At 60.2% G+C, this 24,693-nt stretch overlaps 1 protein-coding gene across 2 annotated transcripts in view; it reads left to right on the forward strand.

Annotated features, from left to right (window-relative positions):
- HSF1 (heat shock transcription factor 1) overlaps window positions 1-16,609 on the forward strand; it is a 94,824-nt gene extending 78,215 nt beyond the window's left edge. Inside the window, exons 10-14 of one of the 2 annotated variants that reach the window (XR_014880713.1) lie at window positions 2,762-2,867; window positions 2,988-3,053; window positions 5,023-5,092; window positions 9,200-13,491; window positions 14,617-16,609. Coding sequence is in view for 1 of the 2 variants with exons in the window: in XM_085214660.1 (XP_085070786.1) it covers window positions 2,762-2,867; window positions 2,988-3,053; window positions 5,023-5,092; window positions 9,200-9,405 (448 nt within the window). In the remaining variant the exon portion in view is untranslated. Of the gene's footprint in view, window positions 1-2,761; window positions 2,868-2,987; window positions 3,054-5,022; window positions 5,093-9,199; window positions 13,492-14,616 lie in introns of those variants that run through there. The other variant, XM_085214660.1, reaches the window with a different exon arrangement.
- The last annotated feature ends 8,084 nt before the right edge of the window (window positions 16,610-24,693 follow it).

Genomic DNA, 24,693 nt, shown 5'->3' on the forward strand with positions numbered 1-24,693 from the left:
CAGCCTCGGGCACCTGCAGGGATGGGGCACCCACAGCTCCGGGCAGCAGTGCTGGGGCTGCACCGCCTCTGGGTGAAGGATTTCCCCACGTCTGACCCCAAATCTGCCCTCTTTTGGGACGGTCCCTCCTGTGCTGAGTGACGCTGCAGCCTCCGAGCAGCCCTGTGCCCTCTGGCCCCGCTGCAGCAGCCCTGCATCTCCTGGTGCTGATAAAGCAGCTGATGGAGGTGCTGCGCCAGGGGGGACTTCACCTAAAGGCACTGTGTGGATCCTTGTGGCACCCTATGGATCCTTATGGCACCCTATGGATCCCTATGGCACCCTGTGAATCCTTATGGCTCCCTATGGATTCTTATGGCATGCTGTGAATCCCTATGGATCCTTATGGCATCCTATGAATCCCTATGGCTCCCTATGGATCCTTATGGCACCCTATGAATCCCTATGGATCCTTATGGCACCCTATGGGTCCCTATGGCTCGCTATGGATCCCTATGGCTCCCTATGGATTGCTATGGCACTCTCTGAATCCTTATGGCACCCTATGGGTCCCTATGGCACCCTGTGGATCCTTATGACACCCTATGGAATCCCTATGGCTCCCTATGGATCCTTATGGCACCCTATGAATCCCTATGGCTCCCTATGGATCCCTATGGCTCCCTATGGATCGCTATGGCACTCTCTGAATCCTTATGGCACCCTATGGGTCCCTATGGCACCCTGTGGATCCTTGTGGCACCCTATGAATCCTTATGACACCCTAAGGATCCTTATGGCACCCTATGGATTCCTATGGCTCCCTGTGGATCCCTATGACACTCTGTGAGTCCTTATGGCACCCTAAGGATCCTTATGGCACCCTGTGTGATCCGTATGGCACTCTATGAATCCTTATGGCACCCTGTGGATCCTTGTGGCACCCTATGGATCCTTATGGCACCCTGTGACACCCTGTGGATTCCTATGGGTCCCTATGGCTCCCTATGGATTCCTATGATGCCCTAAGGATCCCTATGATGCCCTATGGATTCCTGTGATGCCTTATGGATTCCTATGATACCCTATGGATCCCTATGGCTCCCTATGGATCCCTATGGCTCCCTATGGATTCCTATGATGCCCTAAGGATCCCTATAGCTCCCTATGGATTCCTGTGGCTCCCTATGGATTCCTATGATTCCCTAAGGATCCCTATGGCTCCCTATAGATTCCTATGGATTCCTATGATGCCCTAAGGATCCCTCTGATGTCCTATGGATTCCTGTGATGCCTTATGGATTCCTGTGGCACCCTATGGATCCCTATGATGCCCTAAGGATCCCTATGACGCCCTATGGATTCCTGTGGCACCCTATGGATTCCTACAGCACCCTATGGATTCCTATGGCACCCTATGGATTCCTATGATGCCCTAAGGATCCCTATGACGCCCTATGGATTCCTATGGCACCCTATGGATTCCTATGATGCCCTAAGGATCCCTATGACGCCCTATGGATTCCTATGGCACCCTATGGATTCCTATGATGCCCTAAGGATCCCTATGACACCCTATGGATTCCTGTGGCACCCTATGGATTCCTATGACGCCCTATGGATTCCTATGGCTCTCTATGGATTCCTATGATGCCCTAAGGATCCCTATGATGCCCTATGGATTCCTATGGCTCCCTATGGATCCCTATGATGCCCTAAGGATCCCTATGACGCCCTATGGATTCCTGTGGCACCCTATGGATTCCTATGACGCCCTATGGATTCCTATGGCTCTTTATGGATTCCTATGACACCCTATGGATTCCTGTGGCACCCTATGGATTCCTATGGCTCCCTATGGATTCCTATGATGGCCTAAGGATCCCTATGACGCCCTATGGATTCCTGTGGCACCCTATGGATTCCTATGGCACCCTATGGATTCCTATGATGCCCTTAGGATCCCTATGACACCCTATGGATTCCTGTGGCACCCTATGGATTCCTATGGCTCCCTATGGATTCCTATGATGCCCTATGGATTCCTATGATACCCTATGGATCCCTATGGCTCCCTATGGATCCTTATGGCTCCCTATGGATTCCTGTGACACCCTGTGGCACCCTATGGATTCCTGTGGCACCCTATGGATTCCTATGGCTCCCTATGGATTCCTATGATGCCCTAAGGATCCCTATGATGCCCTAAGGATCTCTGTGACACCCTATGGATTCCTGTGGCACCCTATGGATTCCTATGGCTCCCTATGGATTCCTATGATGCCCTAAGGATCCCTTTGACACCCTATGGATTCCTATGGCTCCCTATGGATTCTTATGATGCCCTAAGGATCCCTATGACACCCTATGGATTCCTATGGCTCCCTATGTATTCCTATGATGCCCTATGGATTCCTATAGCTCCCTATGGATTCCTATGGCTCCCTATGTATTCCTATGATGCCCTAAGGATCCCTATGACGCCCTAAGGATCCCTATGACACCCTATGGATTCCTATGGCTCCCTATGAATTCCTATGACGCCCTAAGGATCCCTATGACGCCCTAAGGATCCCTATGACACCCTATGGATTCCTGCGGCACCCTGTGTGATCCCTCTGGCCCCCCATGGATCCTTACGGCACCCACTGGGTTCTCTGGGCCGCCTGGTCTGGTGGTTGGCGGCCGTGCGCCCAGCAGTGGGTTGGGACTCAATGGTCCTTTTGAAGCCCGGCCCTTCGGTGACTGTGCGGGGTTCACTGTCCCTTCTCCCCGCGCTCAGGAACGAGCTCAACGACCACCTGGACACCATCGACTCCAACCTGGACAACCTGCAGACCATGCTGACCACGCACGGCTTCAGCGTGGACACCAGCGCGCTGCTGGACGTGAGTGCTGCACCCCCCTCGCCGCCCCCCCCCCCTCCAAACCCCCCCCCAAATTCCGCTCCCTCCCCCCCCCCCCCCCCCCACCTCGGCTCTCCGTCCCCAACGCTGCTCCTTTTGCAGCTCTTCAGCCCTTCGATGACGGTTACGGATATGAACCTCCCCGACCTGGACAGCAGCCTCGCCAGCGTGAGTAACGGCGCTGCATCGGGGGTCCCTTGCAGCACCTGCAGGAAGGGCAGCAGGCAGGGAGTGGCTCAGAGGGGTTTGCAAAACAGGGAGGCCCGAACTGGGTTGTGCTGGGGGCTGCAGCGGTGCAGGGGCAGCTCGCAGTGGTGCAGGTGCAGGATTGCGGCAGCGCAGGGGCAGACTGCAGGGCTAGGGTTGGGTTGCAACCATGCAGGGGCGGATTGCATTCGTGGAGGCTGATTGGAGCGGTGCACGGGCGGTTTGCAGTCGTGCAAGGGGAGATCGCGGCACGGGGGCAGGCTGCAGGGCTGGGGTCAGAGTGCAGCAGTGCAGAGTCAGGTGGCAGCAATGCAGGGGCAGATTGCAGCAGTGCAGAGTCAGGTGGCGGCAATGCAGGGGCAGATTGCAGCAGTGCAGGGGCAGATTGCAGCTGTGCAGGGGCGAATTGCAGCTGTGCAGGGGCAGATTACAGCTGTGCAGGGGCAGATTGCAGTTGTGCAGGGGCAGATTGCAGCTGTGCAGGGGCAGATTGCAGGTGTGCAGGGGCAGATTGCAGCTGTGCAGGGGCAGATTGCAGCTGTGCAGGGGCGAATTGCAGCAGTGCAGGGGCAGATTGCAGTTGTGCAGGGGCAGATTGCAGCTGTGCAGGGGCAGATTGCAGCAGTGCAGGGGCAGATTGCAGCTGTGCAGAGTCAGATTGCAGCAGTGCAGGGGCAGATTGCAGCTGTGCAGAGTCAGATTGCAGCAGTGCAGGGGCAGATTGCAGCTGTGCAGAGTCAGATTGCAGCAGTGCAGGGGCAGATTACAGCAGGGCAAGGTCAGATTGCATCAATGCAGGATCAGATTGCAGCAATGCAGGGTCATTGCAGCGATGCAGAGTCAGATTACAGCAATGCAAAGGCAGATTATAGCAATGCAGAGTCAGATTGCAGCTGTGCAGGGGCAGATTACAGCGGTGCGGGGTCAGGTTGCAGCAATGCAAGGACAGATTGCAGCAATGCATGGTCGGATTGCAGCAACGCATGGGCAGGTTGCAGCAATGCAGGGGCAGATTACAGCAACGCATGGGCAGGTTGCAGCGATGCAGGGGCAGATTGCAGCAACGTATGGGCAGATTGCAGCAGGGCAAGGTCAGATTGCATCAATGCAGGGTCGGATTGCAGCAACGCGTGGGCAGGTTGCAGCAATGCAGGGGCAGATTGCAGCAACGCAGGGGCAGGTTGCGGCAATGCAGGGTCAGATTCCAGCAACGCATGGTCAGATTGCGGCAATGTAGGGTCAGATTCCAGCAACGCATGGTCAGATTGCGGCAATGTAGGGTCAGATTGCAGCAATGCATGGGCAGATTGCAGCAATGTAGGGGCAGATTACAGCAACGCATGGGCAGATTGCAGCAATGCAGGATCAGATTGCAGCAACGCATGGGCAGGTTGCGGCAATGCAGGGTCAGACTACAGCAACAGATGGGCAGGTTGCAGCGATGCAGGGTCAGATTGCAGCAACGCATGGGCAGGTTGCAGCGATGCAGGGTCAGATTGCAGCAACGCATGGGCAGGTTGCGGCAATGCAGGGTCAGATTCCAGCAACACATGGGCAGATTGCAGCGATGCAGGGTCAGGTTGCAGCAGGGCAAGGTCAGATTGCATCAATGCAGGGTCAGATTCCAGCAACGCATGGGCAGGTTGCAGCGATGCAGGGGCAGATTCCAGCAACGCATGGGCAGGTTGCAGCGATGCAGGGTCAGATTGCAGCAACGCATGGGCAGATTGCAGCAATGCATGGGCAGATTGCAGCAACGCATGGGCAGGTTGCAGCGATGCAGGGTCAGATTCCAGCAACGCATGGTCAGATTGCAGCGATGCAGGGTCAGATTGCTTTGCACACACTGAAATCCCCGCTCGGTGGCTCCGGCACGGGTGCACCTGCAGGTTTGCATCGCGCCCTGACCGCCCCGCTCCTCTCCCTGCAGATCCAGGACCTGCTGTCGTCGCAGGAGCAGCAGAAGCCCTCCGAGGCCGAGGCCGGCGCAGCAGACACAGGTACGTGGTGCTGCAGCGCTGCAGGGACACAGCTCTGCTCGGGGAGAGCTTTGGACACGTCACGTTGCACCCCAGCACCCACGGGGACGGCGTTCCCTTCCTGCGAGGGCGGACGGCGAGCGCTCCGTCCCTGCAGCAGTGCTCCCACCCCCCATGGCCTCCCCACCCCCCCAATGGCATTTCCAGCAGCATCCTCACCCCCCCCATGGCCTCCCCACCCCCCCAATAGCATTCCCAGCAGCATCCTCACCCCCCCATGGCATTCCCAGCAGCATCCTCACCCCCCCATGGCATTCCCAGCAGCATCCTCACCCCCCCATGGCATTCCCAGCAGCATCCCCACCCCCCCATGGCCTCCCCACCCCCCCATGGCATTCCCAGCAGCATCCCCACCCCCCCATGGCCTCCCCACCCCCCCATGGCATTCCCAGCAGCATCCCCACCCCCCATGGCCTCCCCACCCCCCCATGGCATTCCCAGCAGCATCCCCACCCCCCCATGGCCTCCCCACCCCCCCATGGCATTCCCAGCAGCATCCCCACCCCCCATGGCATTCCCAGCAGCATCCCCACCCCCCCATGGCCTCCCCACCCCCCCAATGGCATTCCCAGCAGCATCCTCACCCCCCCATGGCATTCCCAGCAGCATCCCTTCCCCCCCATGGCCTCCCCACCCCCTCAATGGCATTCCCAGCAGCATCCCCACCCCCCCATGGCATTCCCAGCAGCATCCCCACTCCCCATGGCCTCCCCACCCCCCCCATGGCATTCCCAGCAGCATCCCAACCCCCCCATGGCCTCCCCACCCCCACATGGCATTCCCAGCAGCATCCCCACCCCCCCATGGCCTCCCCACCCCCCCATGGCATTCCCAGCAGCATCCCCACCCCCCCATGGCCTCCCCACCCCCCCATGGCATTCCCAGCAGCATCCCCACCCCCCCATGGCCTCCCCACCCCCCCATGGCATTCCCAGCAGCATCCCCACCCCCCCACGGCATCACCACCCCCCCATGGCATCCCTACCCCCCCCAGCATTCCCAGCAGCATTCCCATCTCCCCATGGCATTCCCACCCCCCATGGCGTCCCCATGCCCCCATGGCATTCCCAGCAGCATTCCCACCCCCTCATGGCATCCCTACCCCCCCCAGCATTCCCAGCAGCATTCCTAACCCCCATGGCATCCCCACCCCCCCATGGCCTCCCCACTCCCCCTTGGTATTCCCAACCCCCCCGGCATTCCCAGCAGCATCCCCATCCCCCCACGGCATTCACAGTTCCCTACATCATTTCCACCTCCCCATGGCATTCCCAGTTTCCAGCAGCATTCCCACCTCTCCATGGTGTTCCCAACTCCCCACATCATCCCCAGCCCCCCATGTCATTCCAGTCTTCCCACATCCAAATTCCCCACATCATCCCCACCTCCCAATCCCAATAATCCCCACTTCCCCACATCATCCCCACCTCCCCATCCCAATAATCCCCACTTCCCCATATCCTCCCCACCTCCCCATCCCAATAATCCCCACTTCCCCATATCCTCCCCACCTCCCCATCCCATTAATCCCCACCCGCCTGTCCCATTCCCCCTCCCCATCCCATCCCCTCCTCCCCATCCCATCCCCACCTCCCCATCCCATCCCTTCCTCCCCATCTCATCCCCTCCTCCCCATCCCATCCCTTCCTCCCCATCCCATCCCCTCCTCCCCATCCCATCTCCATCCCATCTCCACCTCCCCATCCCCATCCCCATCACATCTCCACCTCCCCATCGCCATCCCATCCCATCCCATCCCCACCTCCCCATCCCATCCGCTCCTCCCCATCCCATCCCATCCCATCCCCACCTCCCCATCCCATCCCCTCCCCCCCATCCCATCCCCTCCCCCCCATCCCATCCCCACTCCCCATCCCATCCCCACCTCCCCATCACATCTCCACCTCCCCATCCCATCCCCTCCTCCGCATCCAATTCCATCCCATCTCCACCTCCCCATCCCATCCCTTCCTCCCCATCCCATCTCCACCCTCCCATCCCATCCCTTCCTCCCCATCCCATCCCCTCCCCCCCATCCCATCACTTCCTCCCCATCCCATCCCCTCCCCCCCATCCCATCCCCACTCCCCATCCCATCCCCACCTCCCCATCACATCTCCACCTCCCCATCCCATCCCTTCCTCCGCATCCCATTCCATCCCATCTCCACCTCCCCATCCCATCCCCACTCCCCATCCCATCTCCACCTCCCCATCCCATCCCTTCCTCCCCATCCCATCCCTTCCTCCCCATCTCATCCCCTCCTCCCCATCGCATCCCTTCCTCCCCATCCCATCCCCTCCTCCCCATCCCATCTCCATCCCATCTCCACCTCCCCATCCCCATCCCATCCCATCCCCACCTCCCCATCCCATCCCATCCCATCCCATCCCATCCCATCCCATCCCATCCCATCCCGTCCTCCCCATCGCCATCCCATCCCCACCTCCCCATCCCATCCCCTCCTCCTCATCCCATCTCCACCTCCCCATCCTATCCCATTCCCATCCCATCCCCTCCTCCCCATCCCATCCCCATCCCATCTCCACCTCCCCATTCTCATCCTCATTACATCTCCACCTCCCCATCCCATCCCATCCCATCCCATCCCATCCCATCCCATCCCCTCCCTCCCCATCCCATCCCATCCCATCCCCTCCTCCCCATCCCATCCCCACCTCCCCATCCCATCCCATCCTATCCCCTCCTCCCCATCCCATCCCCACCTCCCCATCCCATCCCATCCCCACTCCCCATCCCATCCCCTCTCCCCATCCCATCCCCACTCCCCATCCCATCCCCACCTCCCCATCACATCTCCACCTCCCCATCCCATCCGCTCCTCCCCGTCCCATCCCCTCCTCCCCATCCCATCCCCTCCTCCCCATCCCATCCCCTCCTCCCCATCCCATCCCCACCTCCCCATCCCATCCCCTCCTCCCCATCCCATCCCCTCCTCCCCATCCCATCCCCACCTCCCCATCGCCATCCCATCCCCTCCTCCCCATCACATCTCCACCTCCCCATCCCATCCCCATCCCATCCCCACCTCCCCATCCCATCCCCACCTCCCCATCCCATCCCATCCCCACTCCCCATCCCATCCCCTCTCCCCATCCCATCCCCACTCCCCATCCCATCCCCACCTCCCCATCCCATCCCCACCTCCCCATCCCATCCCCTCCTCCCCATCCCATCCTCACCTCCCCATCCCATCTCCTCCTCCCCATCCCATCCTCACCTCCCCATCCCATCTCCTCCTTCCCATCCCATCCCCACCTCCCCATCCCATCTCCTCCTCCCCATCCCATCCCCTCCTCCCCATCCCATCCCCACCTCCCCATCCCATCCCATCCCCTATTCCCCATCCCATCCCTTATTCCCCATCCCATCCCCACCTCCCCATCCCATCCCCTCCTCCCCATCCCATCCTCACCTCCCCATCCCATCCCATCCCATCCCATCCCCTCCTCCCATCCCATCCCCTCCTCCCCATCCCATCCCATCCCATCTCCTCCTTCCCATCCCATCCCCACCTCCCCATCCCATCCCCACCTCTCCATCCCATCCCATCCCATCCCATCCCATCCCATCCCATCCCCTCCCCTCCTCCCCATCTCCATCCCCATCCCCATCCCATCCCCACCTCCCCATCCCATCCCATCCCATCCCCACCTCCCCATCCCATCCCCTATTCCCCATCCCATCCCCATCCCCACCTCCCCATCCCATCTCCACCTCCCCATCCCATCCCCACCTCTCCATCCCATCCCATCCCATCCCATCCCATCCCCTCCCCTCCTCCCCATCTCCATCCCCATCCCCATCCCATCCCCACCTCCCCATCCCATCCCATCCCATCCCATCCCATCCCATCCCCACCTCCCCATCCCCATCCCCGCCTCCCCATCCCATCCCCATCCCATCCCCACCTCCCCATCCCATCCCATCCCCTATTCCCCATCCCATCCCCTATTCCCCATCCCATCCCCTATTCCCCATCCCATCCCATCCCCCCCCCGCCCCCTCCCCACCCGTCCCCCCGTCCCACGTCCTGCCGCCTTGCAGGGAAGCAGCTGGTTCACTACACGGCTCAGCCCCTCTTCCTGGTGGACTCGAGCGCGGTGGACGTGGGCGGCGGAGACCTCCCCATCTTCTTCGAGTTGGGCGAAGGCTCCTATTTCACCGACGGGGACGAGTACAGCGAGGACCCCACCATCTCCCTCCTGGCCGGGACCGAGCAGCCCAAACCCAAGGACCCCGCCGTGTCCTAAGGCCGAGGGCGAGGGCGGAAGAGAGGAGGAGGAGGAGGAAGAGGAAGGATGAGCCCGAAAGGGACCTCCGGCTCCCCCGCTTCGCGCAGACATTGGCAGCTCTCGGCACCCCCTGGTTCACATCCGCTTCCCCCGGCCGCCGCCGCCAGGATCTCATTAGTGTGCGCGCTTAACGAGCTGTCGCCAAATCCGCCTTCGATTCCAGCCGGCGCTCCTCCGGGCCGGCACTCGGCGGGGCTGAGAGGTGCAGGAGGACCCCCACCACCACCCCCCCAAACCCGGCGGAGCGCAGAGCGGGCAGAGAGACTGCGGCCCCGTGCCCTGCAGCCACGGACCAACGGCTGTCCGTCTGTCTGTGGGGCGGGCGGCCGTGGGGCGGGTGCTGATGGACTGCGTTGATGGACTGGGGAGCACTGGGCCGGGCAGCGGAGGAGGGGGCATCAGTGGATGGGGCGTCTGTGGGCTGGCACTGGTGAACTGGGAGGCAGTGGGCTGGTACTGGTGAACTGGGAGGCAGTGGGCTGGTACTGGTGAACTGGGAGGCAGTGGGCTGGTACTGGTGAACTGGGAGGCAGTGGGCTGGTACTGGTGAACTGGGAGTCAGTGGATGGGGTGTCCTTGGGCTGGCACTGGTGAACTGGGAGTCTGGGCTGGTACTGGTGAACTGGGAGTCTGGGCTGGTACTGGTGAACTGGGAGGCAGTGGGCTGGTACTGGTGAACTGGGAGTCAGTGGGCTGGTACTGGTGAACTGGGAGTCAGTGGGCTGGTACTGGTGAACTGGGAGTCAGTGGATGGGGTGTCCTTGGGCTGGTACTGGTGAACTGGGAGGAAGTGGGCTGATACTGGTGAACTGGGAGGCAGTGGGCTGGTACTGGTGAACTGGGAGGCAGTGGATGGGGTGTCTGTGGGCTGGCACTGGTGAACTGGGAGGCAGTGGGCTGGTACTGGTGAACTGGGAGTCAGTGGATGGGGTGTCCTTGGGCTGGTACTGGTGAACTGGGAGGAAGTGGGCTGATACTGGTGAACTGGGAGGCAGTGGGCTGGTACTGGTGAACTGGGAGTCAGTGGGCTGGTACTGGTGAACTGGGAGGCAGTGGGCTGGTACTGGTGAACTGGGAGGCAGTGGGCCGGTACTGGTGAACTGGGAGGCAGTGGATGGGGTGTCTGTGGGCTGGCACTGGTGTACTGGGAGTCAGTGGGCTGGTACTGGTGAACTGGGAGTCAGTGGGCTGGTACTGGTGAACTGGGAGGCAGTGGATGGGGTGTCTGTGGGCTGGCACTGGTGAACTGGGAGGCAGTGGGCTGGTACTGGTGAACTGGGAGTCAGTGGATGGGGTGTCCTTGGGCTGGTACTGGTGAACTGGGAGGAAGTGGGCTGATACTGGTGAACTGGGAGGCAGTGGGCTGGTACTGGTGAACTGGGAGTCAGTGGGCTGGTACTGGTGAACTGGGAGGCAGTGGGCTGGTACTGGTGAACTGGGAGGCAGTGGGCCGGTACTGGTGAACTGGGAGGCAGTGGATGGGGTGTCTGTGGGCTGGCACTGGTGTACTGGGAGTCAGTGGGCTGGTACTGGTGAACTGGGAGTCAGTGGGCTGGTACTGGTGAACTGGGAGGCAGTGGATGGGGTGTCTGTGGGCTGGCACTGGTGAACTGGGAGTCAGTGGGCTGATACTGGTGAACTGGGAGTCAGTGGATGGGGCGTCTGTGGGCTGGCACTGGTGAACTGGGAGGCAGTGGGCTGGCACTGGTGAACTGGGAGTCTGTGGGCTGGTACTGGTCAACTGGGAGGCAGTGGATGGGGTGTCTGTGGGCTGGCACTGGTGAACTGGGAGTCAGTGGGCTGGTACTGGTGAACTGGGAGGCAGTGGGCTGGTACTGGTGAACTGGGAGTCAGTGGGCTGGTACTGGTGAACTGGGAGGCAGTGGGCTGGTACTGGTGAACTGGGAGTCAGTGGGCTGGTACTGGTGAACTGGGAGGCAGTGGTCTGGTACTGGTGAACTGGGAGGCAGTGGGCTGGTACTGGTGAACTGGGAGGCAGTGGATGGGGCGTCTGTGGGCTGGCACTGGTGAACTGGGAGTCAGTGGGCTGGCACTGGTAAACTGGGCATCAGTGGGCCAGGTACTGGTGAACCTGTTGTCAGTGGGCCAGGTACTGGTGAACTGGGCATCAGTGGACTGGGAACTGGTGAACTGGGCATCAATGGGCCAGGTACTGGTGAACCTGGTGTCAGTGGGTCAGGTGCTGGTGGACCTGGCATCAGTGGGACGGGAACTGGTGGACCCAGCATCAGTGGGACAGGTACTGGTGGACCCAGCATCAGTGGGACAGGAACTGGTGGACCCAGCATCAGTGGGACAGGTACTGGTGGACCCAGCATCAGTGGGACAGGTACTGGTGGACCCAGTATCAGTGGGACAGGTACTGGTGGACCCAGCATCAGTGGGACAGGAACTGGTGGACCCAGTATCAGTGGGACAGGTACTGGTGGACCCAGTATCAGTGGGACAGGTACTGGTGGACCCAGCATCAGTGGGACGGGAACTGGTGGACCCAGTATCAGTGGGACAGGTACTGGTGGACCCAGCATCAGTGGGACGGGAACTGGTGGACCCAGTATCAGTGGGACAGGTACTGGTGGACCCAGTATCAGTGGGACAGGTACTGGTGGACCCAGCATCAGTGGGACAGGTACTGGTGGACCCAGCATCAGTGGGACAGGTACTGGTGGACCCAGCATCAGTGGGACAGGAACTGGTGGACCCAGCATCAGTGGGATGGGAACTGGTGGACCCAGCATCAGTGGGATGGGAACTGGTGGACCCAGTATCAGTGGGACAGGTACTGGTGGACCCAGCATCAGTGGGACAGGTACTGGTGGACCCAGCATCAGTGGGAACTGGGCATCCGTGGGATGAGTATTGATGGGACATCAGTGGGACGCGTAGTGGTGAACTGGGAATCAGTAGGATGGGTACTGGTGAAACCAGCACCAGTGGGGCAGGTATGAATGGTGATGGACATCAGTGGGGCAGGGATCAGTGGGGCAGTGATCAGTGGGATGGGCATCAGTGGGGCTGGTATCAATAGGATGGGCATCAGTGGAGCTGGTATGAATGGGATGGGCATCAGTGGGGCAGGGATCAATGGGGCAGGGATCAGTGGGACGGACATCAGTGGGGCAGGTATGAATGGGATGGGCATCAGTGCGGCAGTGATCAGTGGGGCAGGTATGAATGGGATGGGCATCAGTGCGGCAGGGATCAGTGGGGCAGGTATGAATGGGATGGGCATCAATGTGGCAGAGATCAATGGGATGGACATCAGTGGGGCAGGGATCAGTGGGGCAGGGATCAATGGGATGGGCATCAGTGGGGCAGAGATCAGTGGAGCAGGGATCAATAGGATGGACATCAGTGGGGCAGGTATGAATGGGATGGACATCAGTGGGGCAGAGATCAATGGGACGGGCATCAGTGGGGCAGGTATGAATGGGATGGGCATCAGTGGGGCAGGGATCAATGGGATGGGCATCAGTGGGGCAGGGATCAGTGGGGCAGGGATCAGTGGGACGGGCATCAGTGGGGCAGGGATCAGTGGGACGGGCATCAGTGGGGCAGGTATGAATGGAATGGGCATCAATGTGGCAGGGATCAATGGGACGGACATCAGTGGGGCAGGGATCAATGGGGCGGGGATCAGTGGGATGGGCATCAGTGGGGCAGGGATCAGTGGGGCAGGTATGAATGGGATGAACATGATTGTGGCAGGGATCAATGGGATGGACATCAGTGGGGCAGGGATCAGTGGGGCAGGGATCAGTGGGATGGAGATCAGTGGGGCAGGTATGAATGGAATGGGCATCAGTGCGGCAGGGATCAATGGGATGGGTATCAGTGGGGCAGGGATCAGTGGGGCGGGGATCAGTGGGATGGGCATCAGCGGGGCAGGGATCAGCGGGGCAGGGATCAGTGGGACGGACATCAGTGGGGCAGGGATCAGTGGGATGGACATCAGTGGGGCAGGGATCAATGGGATGGACATCAGTGGGGCAGGGATCAATGGGATGGGTATCAGTGGGGCAGGTATGAATGGAATGGGCATCAGTGCGGCAGAGATCAGTGGGATGGACATCAGTGGGGCAGGGATCAGTGGGATGGACATCAGTGGGGCAGGGATCAATGGGATGGGCATCAGTGGGGCAGGGATCAGCGGGGCAGGGATCAGTGGGACGGACATCAGTGGGGCAGGGATCAGTGGGATGGACATCAGTGGGGCAGGGATCAATGGGATGGGCATCGGTGGGGCAGGGATCAATGGGATGGGTATCAGTGGGGCAGGGATCAATGGGATGGACATCAGTGGGGCAGGGATCAATGGGATGGGTATCAGTGAGGCAGGGATCAGTGGGGCGGGGATCAGTGCGGCAGGGATCAGTGGGGCAGGGATCAATGGGATGGGTATCAGTGGGGCAGGGATCAATGGGATGGGTATCAGTGGGGCAGGGATCAATGGGATGGGCATCAGTGGGGCAGGGATCAGTGGGGCAGGGATCAATGGGATGGACATCAGTGGGGCAGGGATCAATGGGATGGGTATCAGTGGGGCAGGGATCAATGGGATGGGCATCAGTGGGGCAGATATGAATGGGATGGGCATCAGTGGGGCAGATATGAATGGGATGGACATCAGTGGGGCAGGGATCAATGGGACGGACATCAGTGGGGCAGGGATCAATGGGATGGGCATCAGTGCGGCAGGGATCAATGGGATGGGCATCGGTGGGGCAGGGATCAATGGGATGGGTATCAGTGGGGCAGGGATCAATGGGATGGACATCAGTGGGGCAGGTATCAATGGGATGGGTATCAGTGGGGCAGGGATCAATGGGATGGACATCAGTGGGGCAGGTATCAATGGGATGGGTATCAGTGGGGCAGGGATCAATGGGACGGACATCAGTGGGGCAGGGATCAATGGGATGGGTATCAGTGGGGCAGGGATCAGTGGGGCGGGGATCAATGGGATGGGTATCAGTGGGGCAGGGATCAGTGGGGCGGGGATCAATGGGATGGGTATCAGTGGGGCAGGGATCAGTGGGGCGGGGATCAATGGGATGGGTATCAGTGGGGCAGGGATCAATGGGATGGGCATCAGTGGGGCAGGGATCAGTGGGGCAGGGATCAATGGGATGGGTATCAGTGGGGCAGGGATCAGTGGGGCGGGGATCAGTGGGCTGGGAAGTGGTGAGCGGGGCAGCCAGGTCCTGTCAGTGCTGCGCCAGCACCAGCGGCCCCAAACCCACAGCTGCGCTCACAGAACCCCGGCCCATTTCCCACCTCGTCCCGAGAGGTGGAGGAGCTGGGTTTTGTTGGGGAGGGGAAATAAAACGGCTGCTGGGTGGTGCTGGTGGGTCGGGTCCTGGTAGGGTGGTTCTGGTGGGTCGGGTCCTGGTTGGTCAGTGCTGGTGGGTTGGGTCCTGGTAGGGTGGTTCTGGTGGGTCGGGTCCTGGTTGGTCAGTGCTGGTGGGTTGGGTCCTGGTAGGGTGGTTCTGGTGGGTCGGGTCCTGGTTGGTCAGTGCTGGTGGGTTGGGTCCTGGTAGGGTGGTTCTGGTGGGTCGGGTCCTGGTTGGTCAGTGCTGGTGGGTTGGGTCCTGGTAGGGTGGTTCTGGTGGGTCGGGTCCTGGTTGGTCAGTGCTGGTGGGTTGGGTCCTGGTAGGGTGGTTCTGGTGGGTCGGGTCCTGGTTGGTCAGTGCTGGTGGGTTGGGTCCTGGTTGGTTGGTGCTGGTGGGTCAGTGCTGGTGGGTCGGGTCCTGGTTGGTTGGTTCTGGTGGGTCGGTGCCAGTGGGTTGGGTCCTGGTTGGTTGGTGCTGGTTGGTCAGTGCTGGTGGGTCGGGTCCTGGTTGGTCGGTGCTGGTGGGTCTGGTCCTGGTTGGTTGGTTCTGATGGGTCGGGTCCTGGTTGGTCGGTGCTGGTGGGTCAGTTTTGGTGGGTTGGGTCCTGGTTGATTGGTGCTGGTGGGTCAGTTTTGGTGGGTCGGGTCCTGGTTGGTTGGTGCTGGTGGGTCAGTTTTGGTGGGTTGGGTCCTGGTTGGTCAGTGCTGGTGGGTCGGGTCCTGGTTGGTCAGTTTTGGTGGGTTGGGTCCTGGTTGGTTGGTGCTGATGGGGCAGGTCCTGGTTGGTCAGTGCTGGTGGGTCGGGTCCTGGTGGGTCAGTGCTGGTGGGTTGGGTCCTGATTGGTCGGTGCTGATGGGCTGGGTCCTGGTTGGTCGGTGCCAGTGGGTCGGGTCCTGGTTGGTCAGTGCTGGTGGGTCGGGTCCTGGTTGGTCAGTTCTGGTGGGTCGGGTCCTGGTTGGTCAGTACTGGTGGGTTGGGTCCTGGTTGGTCGGTTCTGGTGGGTCGGGTCCTGGTTGGTCAGTGCTGGTGGGTCGGGTCCTGGTTGGTCAGTACTGGTGGGTCGGGTCCTGGTTGGTCAGTACTGGTGGGTCGGGTCCTGGTAGGGTGGTTCTGGTGGGTCGGGTCCTGGTTGGTCAGTGCTGGTGGGTTGGGTCCTGGTTGGTCGGTTCTGGTGTGTTGGGTCCTGATTGGTCGGTGCTGATGGGCTGGGTCCTGGTTGGTCGGTGCCAGTGGGTCGGGTCCTGGTTGGTCAGTGCTGGTGGGTTGGGTCCTGGTTGGTCAGTACTGGTGGGTTGGGTCCTGGTTGGTCGGTTCTGGTGGGTTGGGTCCTGGTTGGTCAGTTCTGGTGGGTCGGGTTCTGGTTGGTCAGTACTGGTGGGTTGGGTCCTGGTTGGTCGGTTCTGGTGGGTTGGGTCCTGATTGGTCGGTGCCGGTGGGTCGGGTCCTGGTGGGTCGGTTCTGGTGGGTTGGATCCTGATTGGTCGGTGCTGGTGGGTCGGGTCCTGGCTGGTCGGTTCTGGTGGGTTGGGTCCTGATTGGTCGGTGCCGGTGGGTCGGGTCCTGGTGGGTCGGTGCCACGCGACGATCCCGGAGCCGTTCCCGTTTTCTTTCCCTCTCGGCTCTGTGTGTTTCCTTCGGTTCCTTCGGTTCCGTTCCCCTTTGGCTTCGCAGTCAAACTTTGTACATTGACACTTCTGATTGTTAATAGTAAAAACTGTATTTTGGATTTTTACATGAGAGGAGAACCCACTTCTATCGATATAAATATATATAAATATCTCTCTATATACAAATATATATAAAACGAACGCACTGAGCACGGCTGGCCTTTGTGTGCGGGAGAGCTCTGCGACGGAACCCATCCCACGCTGCAGCGGAACCCAACCCACGCTGCCACGGAACCGATCAGACGGAACCGATCCCACGCTGCCATGGAACCCATCCCACGCTGTGATGGAACCCATCCCACGCTGCAGTGGAACCCATCCCACGCTGTGATGGAACCCATCCCACGCTGTGATGGAACCCATCCCACGCTGTGATGGAACCCATCCCACGCTGTGATGGAACCCATCCCACGCTGTGATGGAACCCATCCCACGCTGCAGTGGAACCCATCCCACGCTGCAGTGGAACCCATCCCACGCTGCGATGGAACCCATCCCACGCTGTGATGGAACCCATCCCACGCTGTGTGGAACCCATCCCACGCTGTGATGGAACCCATCCCACGCTGTGTGGAACCCATCCCACGCTGTGATGGAACCCATCCCACGCTGTGATGGAACCCATCCAACGCTGCGATGGAACCCATCCCACGCTGTGATGGAACCCATCCCACGCTGTGATGGAACCCATCCCACGCTGTGATGGAACCCATCCCACGCTGTGATGGAACCCATCCCACGCTGCAGTGGAACCCATCCCACGCTGCCATGGAACCCATCCCACGCTGTGATGGAACCCATCCCACGCTGTGATGGAACCCATCCCACGCTGTGTGGAACCCATCCCACGCTGCAGTGGAACCCAACCCACGCTGTGATGGAACCCATCCCACGCTGTGTGGAACCCATCCCACGCTGCAGTGGAACCCATCCCACGCTGTGATGGAACCCATCCCACGCTGTGATGGAACCCATCCCACGCTGTGATGGAACCCATCCCACGCTGCAGTGGAACCCATCCCACGCTGTGATGGAACCCATCCCACGCTGCAGTGGAACCCATCCCACGCTGTGATGGAACCCATCCCACGCTGAGATGGAACCCATCCCACGCTGGATGGAACCCATCCCACGCTGTGATGGAACCCATCCCACGCTGCAGTGGAACCCATCCCACGCTGTGATGGAACCCATCCCACGCTGTGATGCATCCCACGCTGCATGGAACCCATCCCACGCTGTGATGGAACCCATCCCACGCTGTGTGGAACCCATCCCACGCTGTGATGGAACCCATCCCACGCTGTGTGGAACCCATCCCACGCTGTGATGGAACCCATCCCACGCTGGATGGAACCCATCCCACGCTGTGATGGAACCCATCCCACGCTGTGATGGAACCCATCCCACGCTGTGATGGAACCCATCCCACGCTGCAGTGGAACCCATCCCACGCTGTGATGGAACCCATCCCACGCTGCAGTGGAACCCATCCCACGCTGTGATGGAACCCATCCCACGCTGTGATGGAACCCATCCCACGCTGTGATGGAACCCATCCCACGCTGTGATGGAACCCATCCCACGCTGTGATGGAACCCATCCCACGCTGTGTGGAACCCATCCCACGCTGTGATGGAACCCATCCCACGCTGCAGTGGAACCCATCCCACGCTGGGATGGAACCCATCCCACGCTGTGATGGAACCCATCCCACGCTGTGATGGAACCCATCCCACGCTGTGATGGAACCCATCCAACGCTGCGATGGAACCCATCCCACGCTGCAGTGGAACCCATCCCACGCTGTGATGGAACCCATCCCACGCTGTGATGGAACCCATCCCACGCTGTGATGGAACCCATCCCACGCTGTGATGGAACCCATCCCACGCTGTGATGGAACCCATCCCACGCTGTGGTGGAACCCATCCCACGCTGCAGTGGAACCCATCCCACGCTGTGATGGAACCCATCCCACGCTGGAGTGGAACCCATCCCACGCTGTGATGGAACCCATCCCACGCTGTGATGGAACCCATCCCACGCTGTGATGGAACCCATCCCACGCTGTGATGGAACCCATCCCACGCTGTGTGGAACCCATCCCACGCTGTGATGGAACCCATCCCACGCTGTGATGGAACCCATCCCACGCTGCTGTGGAACCCATCCCACGCTGCGATGGAACCCATCCCACGCTGGGATGGAACCCATCCCACGCTGTGTGGAACCCATCCCACGCTGTGATGGAACCCATCCCACGCTGCGATGGAACCCATCCCACGCTGTGATGGAACCCATCCCACGCTGCTGTGGAACCCATCCCACACTGCGTGGAACCCATCCCACGCTGCGGTGGAACCCATCCCACGCTGTGATGGAACCCATCCCACGCTGCAGTGGAACCCATCCCACGCTGTGGTGGAACCCATCCCACGCTGTGATGGAACCCATCCCACGCTGCAGTGGAACCCATCCCACGCTGTGATGGAACCCATCCCACGCTGTGGTGGAACCCATCCCACGCTGTGATGGAACCCATCCCACGCTGTGATGGAACCCATCCCACGCTGTGATGGAACCCATCCCACGCTGGAGTGGAACCCATCCCACGCTGTGTGGAACCCATCCCACGCTGTGTGGAACCCATCCCACGCTGTGATGGAACCCATCCCACGCTGCGATGGAACCCATCCCACGCTGTGATGGAACCCATCCCACGCTGTGTGGAACCCATCCCACGCTGCAGTGGAACCCATCCCACGCTGTGATGGAACCCATCCCACGCTGCAGTGGAACCCATCCCACGCTGCAGTGGAACCCATCCCACGCTGCAGTGGAACCCATCCCACGCTGTGATGGAACCCATCCCACGCTGTGATGGAACCCATCCCACGCTGTGTGGAACCCATGCCACGCTGTGTGGAACCCATCCCACGCTGTGATGGAACCCATCCCACGCTGCAGTGGAACCCATCCCACGCTGGGATGGAACCCATCCCACGCTGTGATGGAACCCATCCCACGCTGCAGTGGAACCCATCCCACGCTGTGATGGAACCCATCCCACGCTGCAGTGGAACCCATCCCACGCTGGGATGGAACCCATCCCACGCTGTGATGGAACCCATCCCACGCTGCGGTGGAACCCATCCCACGCTGGGATGGAACCCATCCCACGCTGTGATGGAACCCATCCCACGCTGCGGTGGAACCCATCCCACGCTGTGATGGAACCCATCCCACGCTGCAGTGGAACCCATCCCACGCTGTGATGGAACCCATCCCACGCTGTGATGGAACCCATCCCACGCTGCAGTGGAACCCATCCCACGCTGTGATGGAACCCATCCCACGCTGTGGTGGAACCCATCCCACGCTGTGGTGGAACCCATCCCACGCTGTGATGGAACCCATCCCACGCTGTGATGGAACCCATCCCACGCTGCAGTGGAACCCATCCCACGCTGTGATGGAACCCATCCCACGCTGTGATGGAACCCATCCCACGCTGTGATGGAACCCATCCCACGCTGTGATGGAACCCATCCCACGCTGCAGTGGAACCCATCCCACGCTGTGATGGAACCCATCCCACGCTGCAGTGGAACCCATCCCACGCTGTGATGGAACCCATCCCACGTTGTGATGGAACCCATCCCACGCTGCGATGGAACCCATCCCACGCTGTGATGGAACCCATCCCACGCTGCAGTGGAACCCATCCCACGCTGCGGTGGAACCCATCCCACGCTGTGATGGAACCCATCCCACGCTGTGATGGAACCCATCCCACGCTGCAGTGGAACCGATCAGACAGAACCAATCAGACGGAACCAATCAGACAGAGACGATCAGGTGGAGCCAATCAGATGGAGCCGATCAGACAGAACTGATCAGACAGAACTGATCAAATGGAACCGATCCTGCACTGCAGCAGAACTGCTCAGACGGAACCGATCAGACAGAACTGCTCAGGCGGAACCGATCAGACAGAACCGATCCCACACTGCAGCAGAACCGATCCCACACTGCAGCGGAACCGATCCCACACTGCAGCAGAACCGATCCCACACTGCAGCAGAACCGATCCCACACTGCAGCGGAACCGATCCCACACTGCAGCGGAACCGATCCCACACTGCAGCAGAACCGATCCCACACTGCTATGGATCTGGTCCCACACTGCAGGAGAACCGATCCCACACTGGAGCGGAACCGATCCCACACTGCTATGGAACTGGTCCCACACTGCAGGAGAACCGATCCCACACTGCAGCAGAACCGATCCCACACTGCAGCAGAACCGATCCCACACTGCAGGAGAACCGATCCCACACTGCAGCAGAACCGATCCCACACTGCAGCAGAACCGATCCCACACTGGAGCGGAACCGATCCCACACTGCAGCGGAACCGATCCCACACTGCAGCAGAACCGATCCCACACTGCAGCAGAACCGATCCCACACTGCTATGGATCTGGTCCCACACTGCAGGAGAACCGATCCCACACTGGAGCGGAACCGATCCCACACTGCTATGGAACTGGTCCCACACTGCAGGAGAACCGATCCCACACTGCAGCAGAACCGATCCCACACTGCAGCAGAACCGATCCCACACTGCAGGAGAACCGATCCCACACTGCAGCAGAACCGATCCCACACTGCAGCAGAACCGATCCCACACTGGAGCGGAACCGATCCCACACTGCAGCGGAACCGATCCCACACTGCAGCAGAACCGATCCCACACTGCAGCAGAACCGATCCCACACTGCTATGGATCTGGTCCCACACTGCAGGAGAACCGATCCCACACTGGAGCGGAACCGATCCCACACTGCTATGGAACTGGTCCCACACTGCAGGAGAACCGATCCCACACTGCAGCAGAACCGATCCCACACTGCAACAGAACCGATCCCACACTGCAGCAGAACCGATCCCACACTGCAGCAGAACCGATCCCACACTGCAGCAGAACCGATCCCACACTGCTATGGATCTGGTCCCACACTGCAGCAGAACCGATCCCACACTGCAGCAGAACCGATCCCACACTGCAGCAGAACCGATCCCACACTGCAGACAGAACCGATCCCGCACTGCAGCGGAACCGATCCCACACTGCAGCGGAACCAATCCCACACTGCAGCAGAACCGATCCCACACTGCAGCGGAACCGATCCCACACTGCAGCGGAACCGATCCCGCACTGCAGCGGAACCGATCCCACACTGCAGCGGAACCGATCCCACACTGCAGCGGAACCGATCCCGCACTGCAGCGGAACCGATCCCACACTGCAGCGGAACCGATCCCACACTGCAGCAGAACCAATCCCACACTGCAGCGGAACCGATCCCGCACTGCAGCGGAACCGATCCCACACTGCAGCGGAACCAATCCCACACTGCAGCAGAACCGATCCCACACTGCAGCAGAACCGATCCCACACTGCAGCGGAACCGATCCCACACTGCAGCAGAACCGATCCCACACTGCAGCGGAACCGATCCCACACTGCAGCAGAACCGATCCCACACTGCAGCGGAACCAATCCCACACTGCAGCATAACCGATCCCACACTGCAGCAGAACCGATCCCACACTGCAGCGGAACCGATCCCACACTGCAGCAGAACCGATCCCACACTGCAGCGGAACCGATCCCACACTGCAGCAGAACCGTCCCACACTGCAGCAGAACCGAAATGGAACCAATCCTGCACTCAGTGGAACCGATCCCACACTGCAATGGACCCAAAACGGAACCCATCCTGCAGTGCAATGGAACCAGAACAGAACCGATCCTGCAGTGCCCACGGTCTCCCCACATTGGGGAGTTGACCCCCATTTCTCCCTCACTTGGGTTTCCGCGCTGGGGGTCTCACTTTGCAGTCCCACTCTTGGGTTCCCACTCTGGGGGTCCCACTCTTCGGTCCCACTCTTGGGTTCCCGCTCTGGGGGTCTCACTTTGCAGTCCCACTCTTGGGTTCCCACTCTGGGGGTCCCACTTTTGGGTCCCACTCTTGATACCCACTCTGGGGGTCCCACTTTTGGGTCCCACTCTTGGGTTCCCACTCTGGGGGTCCCACTTTTGGGTCCCACTCTTGGGTTCCCACTCTGGGGGTCCCACTTTTGGGTCCCACTCTTGGGTTCCCACTCTGGGGGTCCCACTTTTGGGTCCCACTCTTGGGTTCCCTCTCTGGGGGTCCCACTTTTGGGTCCCACTCTTGGGTTCCCACTCTGGGGGTCCCGCTCTGACCCCAGAGGTCCCCACGGCTGGAGCTGCATTGGGGTGGTTGAGTGCCACTGAATCCAACAGTGGTGACATTCATGGGGGTGGGGACTGTGGAGGTGACATCTGATGGGGATGGGGACAACAATAGTGACATCACTTGGGGATGGGGACCACAGTGGTGACATCTCATGGGGATGGGGACCGTGGTGGTGACATCACCTGGGGATGGGGACTGTGGTCACCATGGTGATGATGTTGGTCACCAACGGTGTCACCATAGTGGTGACATTGAGCAAGGACTGGAGATGAGGGCCACGGAGGTGACATCACCTGGGGATGGGGACAGAGGTGGTGACATTGACCCAAGGTGAGGACCATGGAGGTGTCATCATCAGGGGATGGGGACAGAGGTGGTGACACTGAGCAAGGGCTGAAGATGGGGACCATGGAGATGACATCATCTGGGGATGGGGACAGAGGTGGTGACATTGACCGAAGGCTGAAGATGGGGACCATGGAGGTGACATCATCTGGGGATGGGGACAGAGGTGGTGACATTGACCGAAGGCTGAAGATGGGGACCATGGAGGTGACATCATCTGGGGATGGGGACAGAGGTGGTGACATTGACCAAAGGCTGAAGATGGGGACCATGGAGGTGACATCATCTGGGAATGGAGACCATGGAGGTGACATCATCTGGGGATGGGGACCGTGGAGGTGACATTGACCAGGGATGGGGAATGAGGTGGTGACATCTCATGGGCATGAGGACTGTGGAAGTGACATCGCATGGGGATGGGGACCATGGTGGTGACATCATCTGGGGATGGGAACAATGGTGGTGACATCAACTGGGGATGGGGACCATGGAGGTGACATCATCTGGGGATGGGGACAGAGCTGGTGACATGGACCGAAGGCTGAAGATGGGGACCATGGAGGTGACATCATCTGGGGATGGAGACCATGGAGGTGACATCATCTGGGGATGGGGACCGTGGAGGTGACATCATCTGGGGATGGAGACCATGGAGGTGACATCATCTGGGGATGGGGACAGAGCTGGTGACATGGACAGAAGGCTGAAGATGGGGACCATGGAGGTGACATCATCTGGGGATGGAGACCATGGAGGTGACATCATCTGGGGATGGGGACCGTGGTGGTGACATCACCTGGGGATGGGGACTGTGGTCACCATGGTGATGATGTTGGTCACCAACGGTGTCACCATAGTGGTGACATTGAGCAAGGACTGGAGATGAGGGCCACGGAGGTGACATCATCTGGGGATGGGGACAATGGTGGTGACATCAACTGGGGATGGGGACCATGGAGGTGACATCATCTGGGGATGGGAACCATGGAGGTGACATCATCTGGGGATGGGGACCATGGTGGTGACATTGACCAGGGATGGGGAATGAGGTGGTGACATCTCATGGGCGTGAGGACTGTGGAAGTGACATCGCATGGGATGGGAATCATGGAGGTGACATCATCTGGGGATGGGGACCATGGAGGTGACGTTGGCTGAGGATGGGGACCACAGTGGTGACATTGGCTGGGAACTGGCATTGAGGTGGATGGGGACAACAGTGATGGCATCACGTGGGGATGGGGACAGTGGTGGTGACACCACGTGGAGATGGGGATCATAGAGGTGACATCACCTGGGGATGGGGACCACGGTGGTGGCATTGGCCAAAGGCTGAGGACCGTGGAAATGACATCACCTGGGGATGGGGACCACGGAGGTGACATTGACTGAGGATGGGGACCACAGTGGTGACAATGGAGGTGGCACTGCATGGGGATGGGGACCATGGTGATGGCATCAGCTGGGGTGGGGACAATGGAGGTGACAGTGACCAAGGGCTGGGAATGAAGACGATGGAGGTGACACCAGCTGGGGATGGGGACAATGGAGGTGACATTGAGGATGGGGACCGCAGCGGTGACATTCACGG

The sequence above is a fragment of the Meleagris gallopavo genome, chromosome 32 (genome assembly GCF_905368555.1).
Source record: "Meleagris gallopavo chromosome 32, MGAL_WU_HG_1.1, whole genome shotgun sequence".
Lineage (NCBI taxonomy): Eukaryota > Metazoa > Chordata > Aves > Galliformes > Phasianidae > Meleagris > Meleagris gallopavo.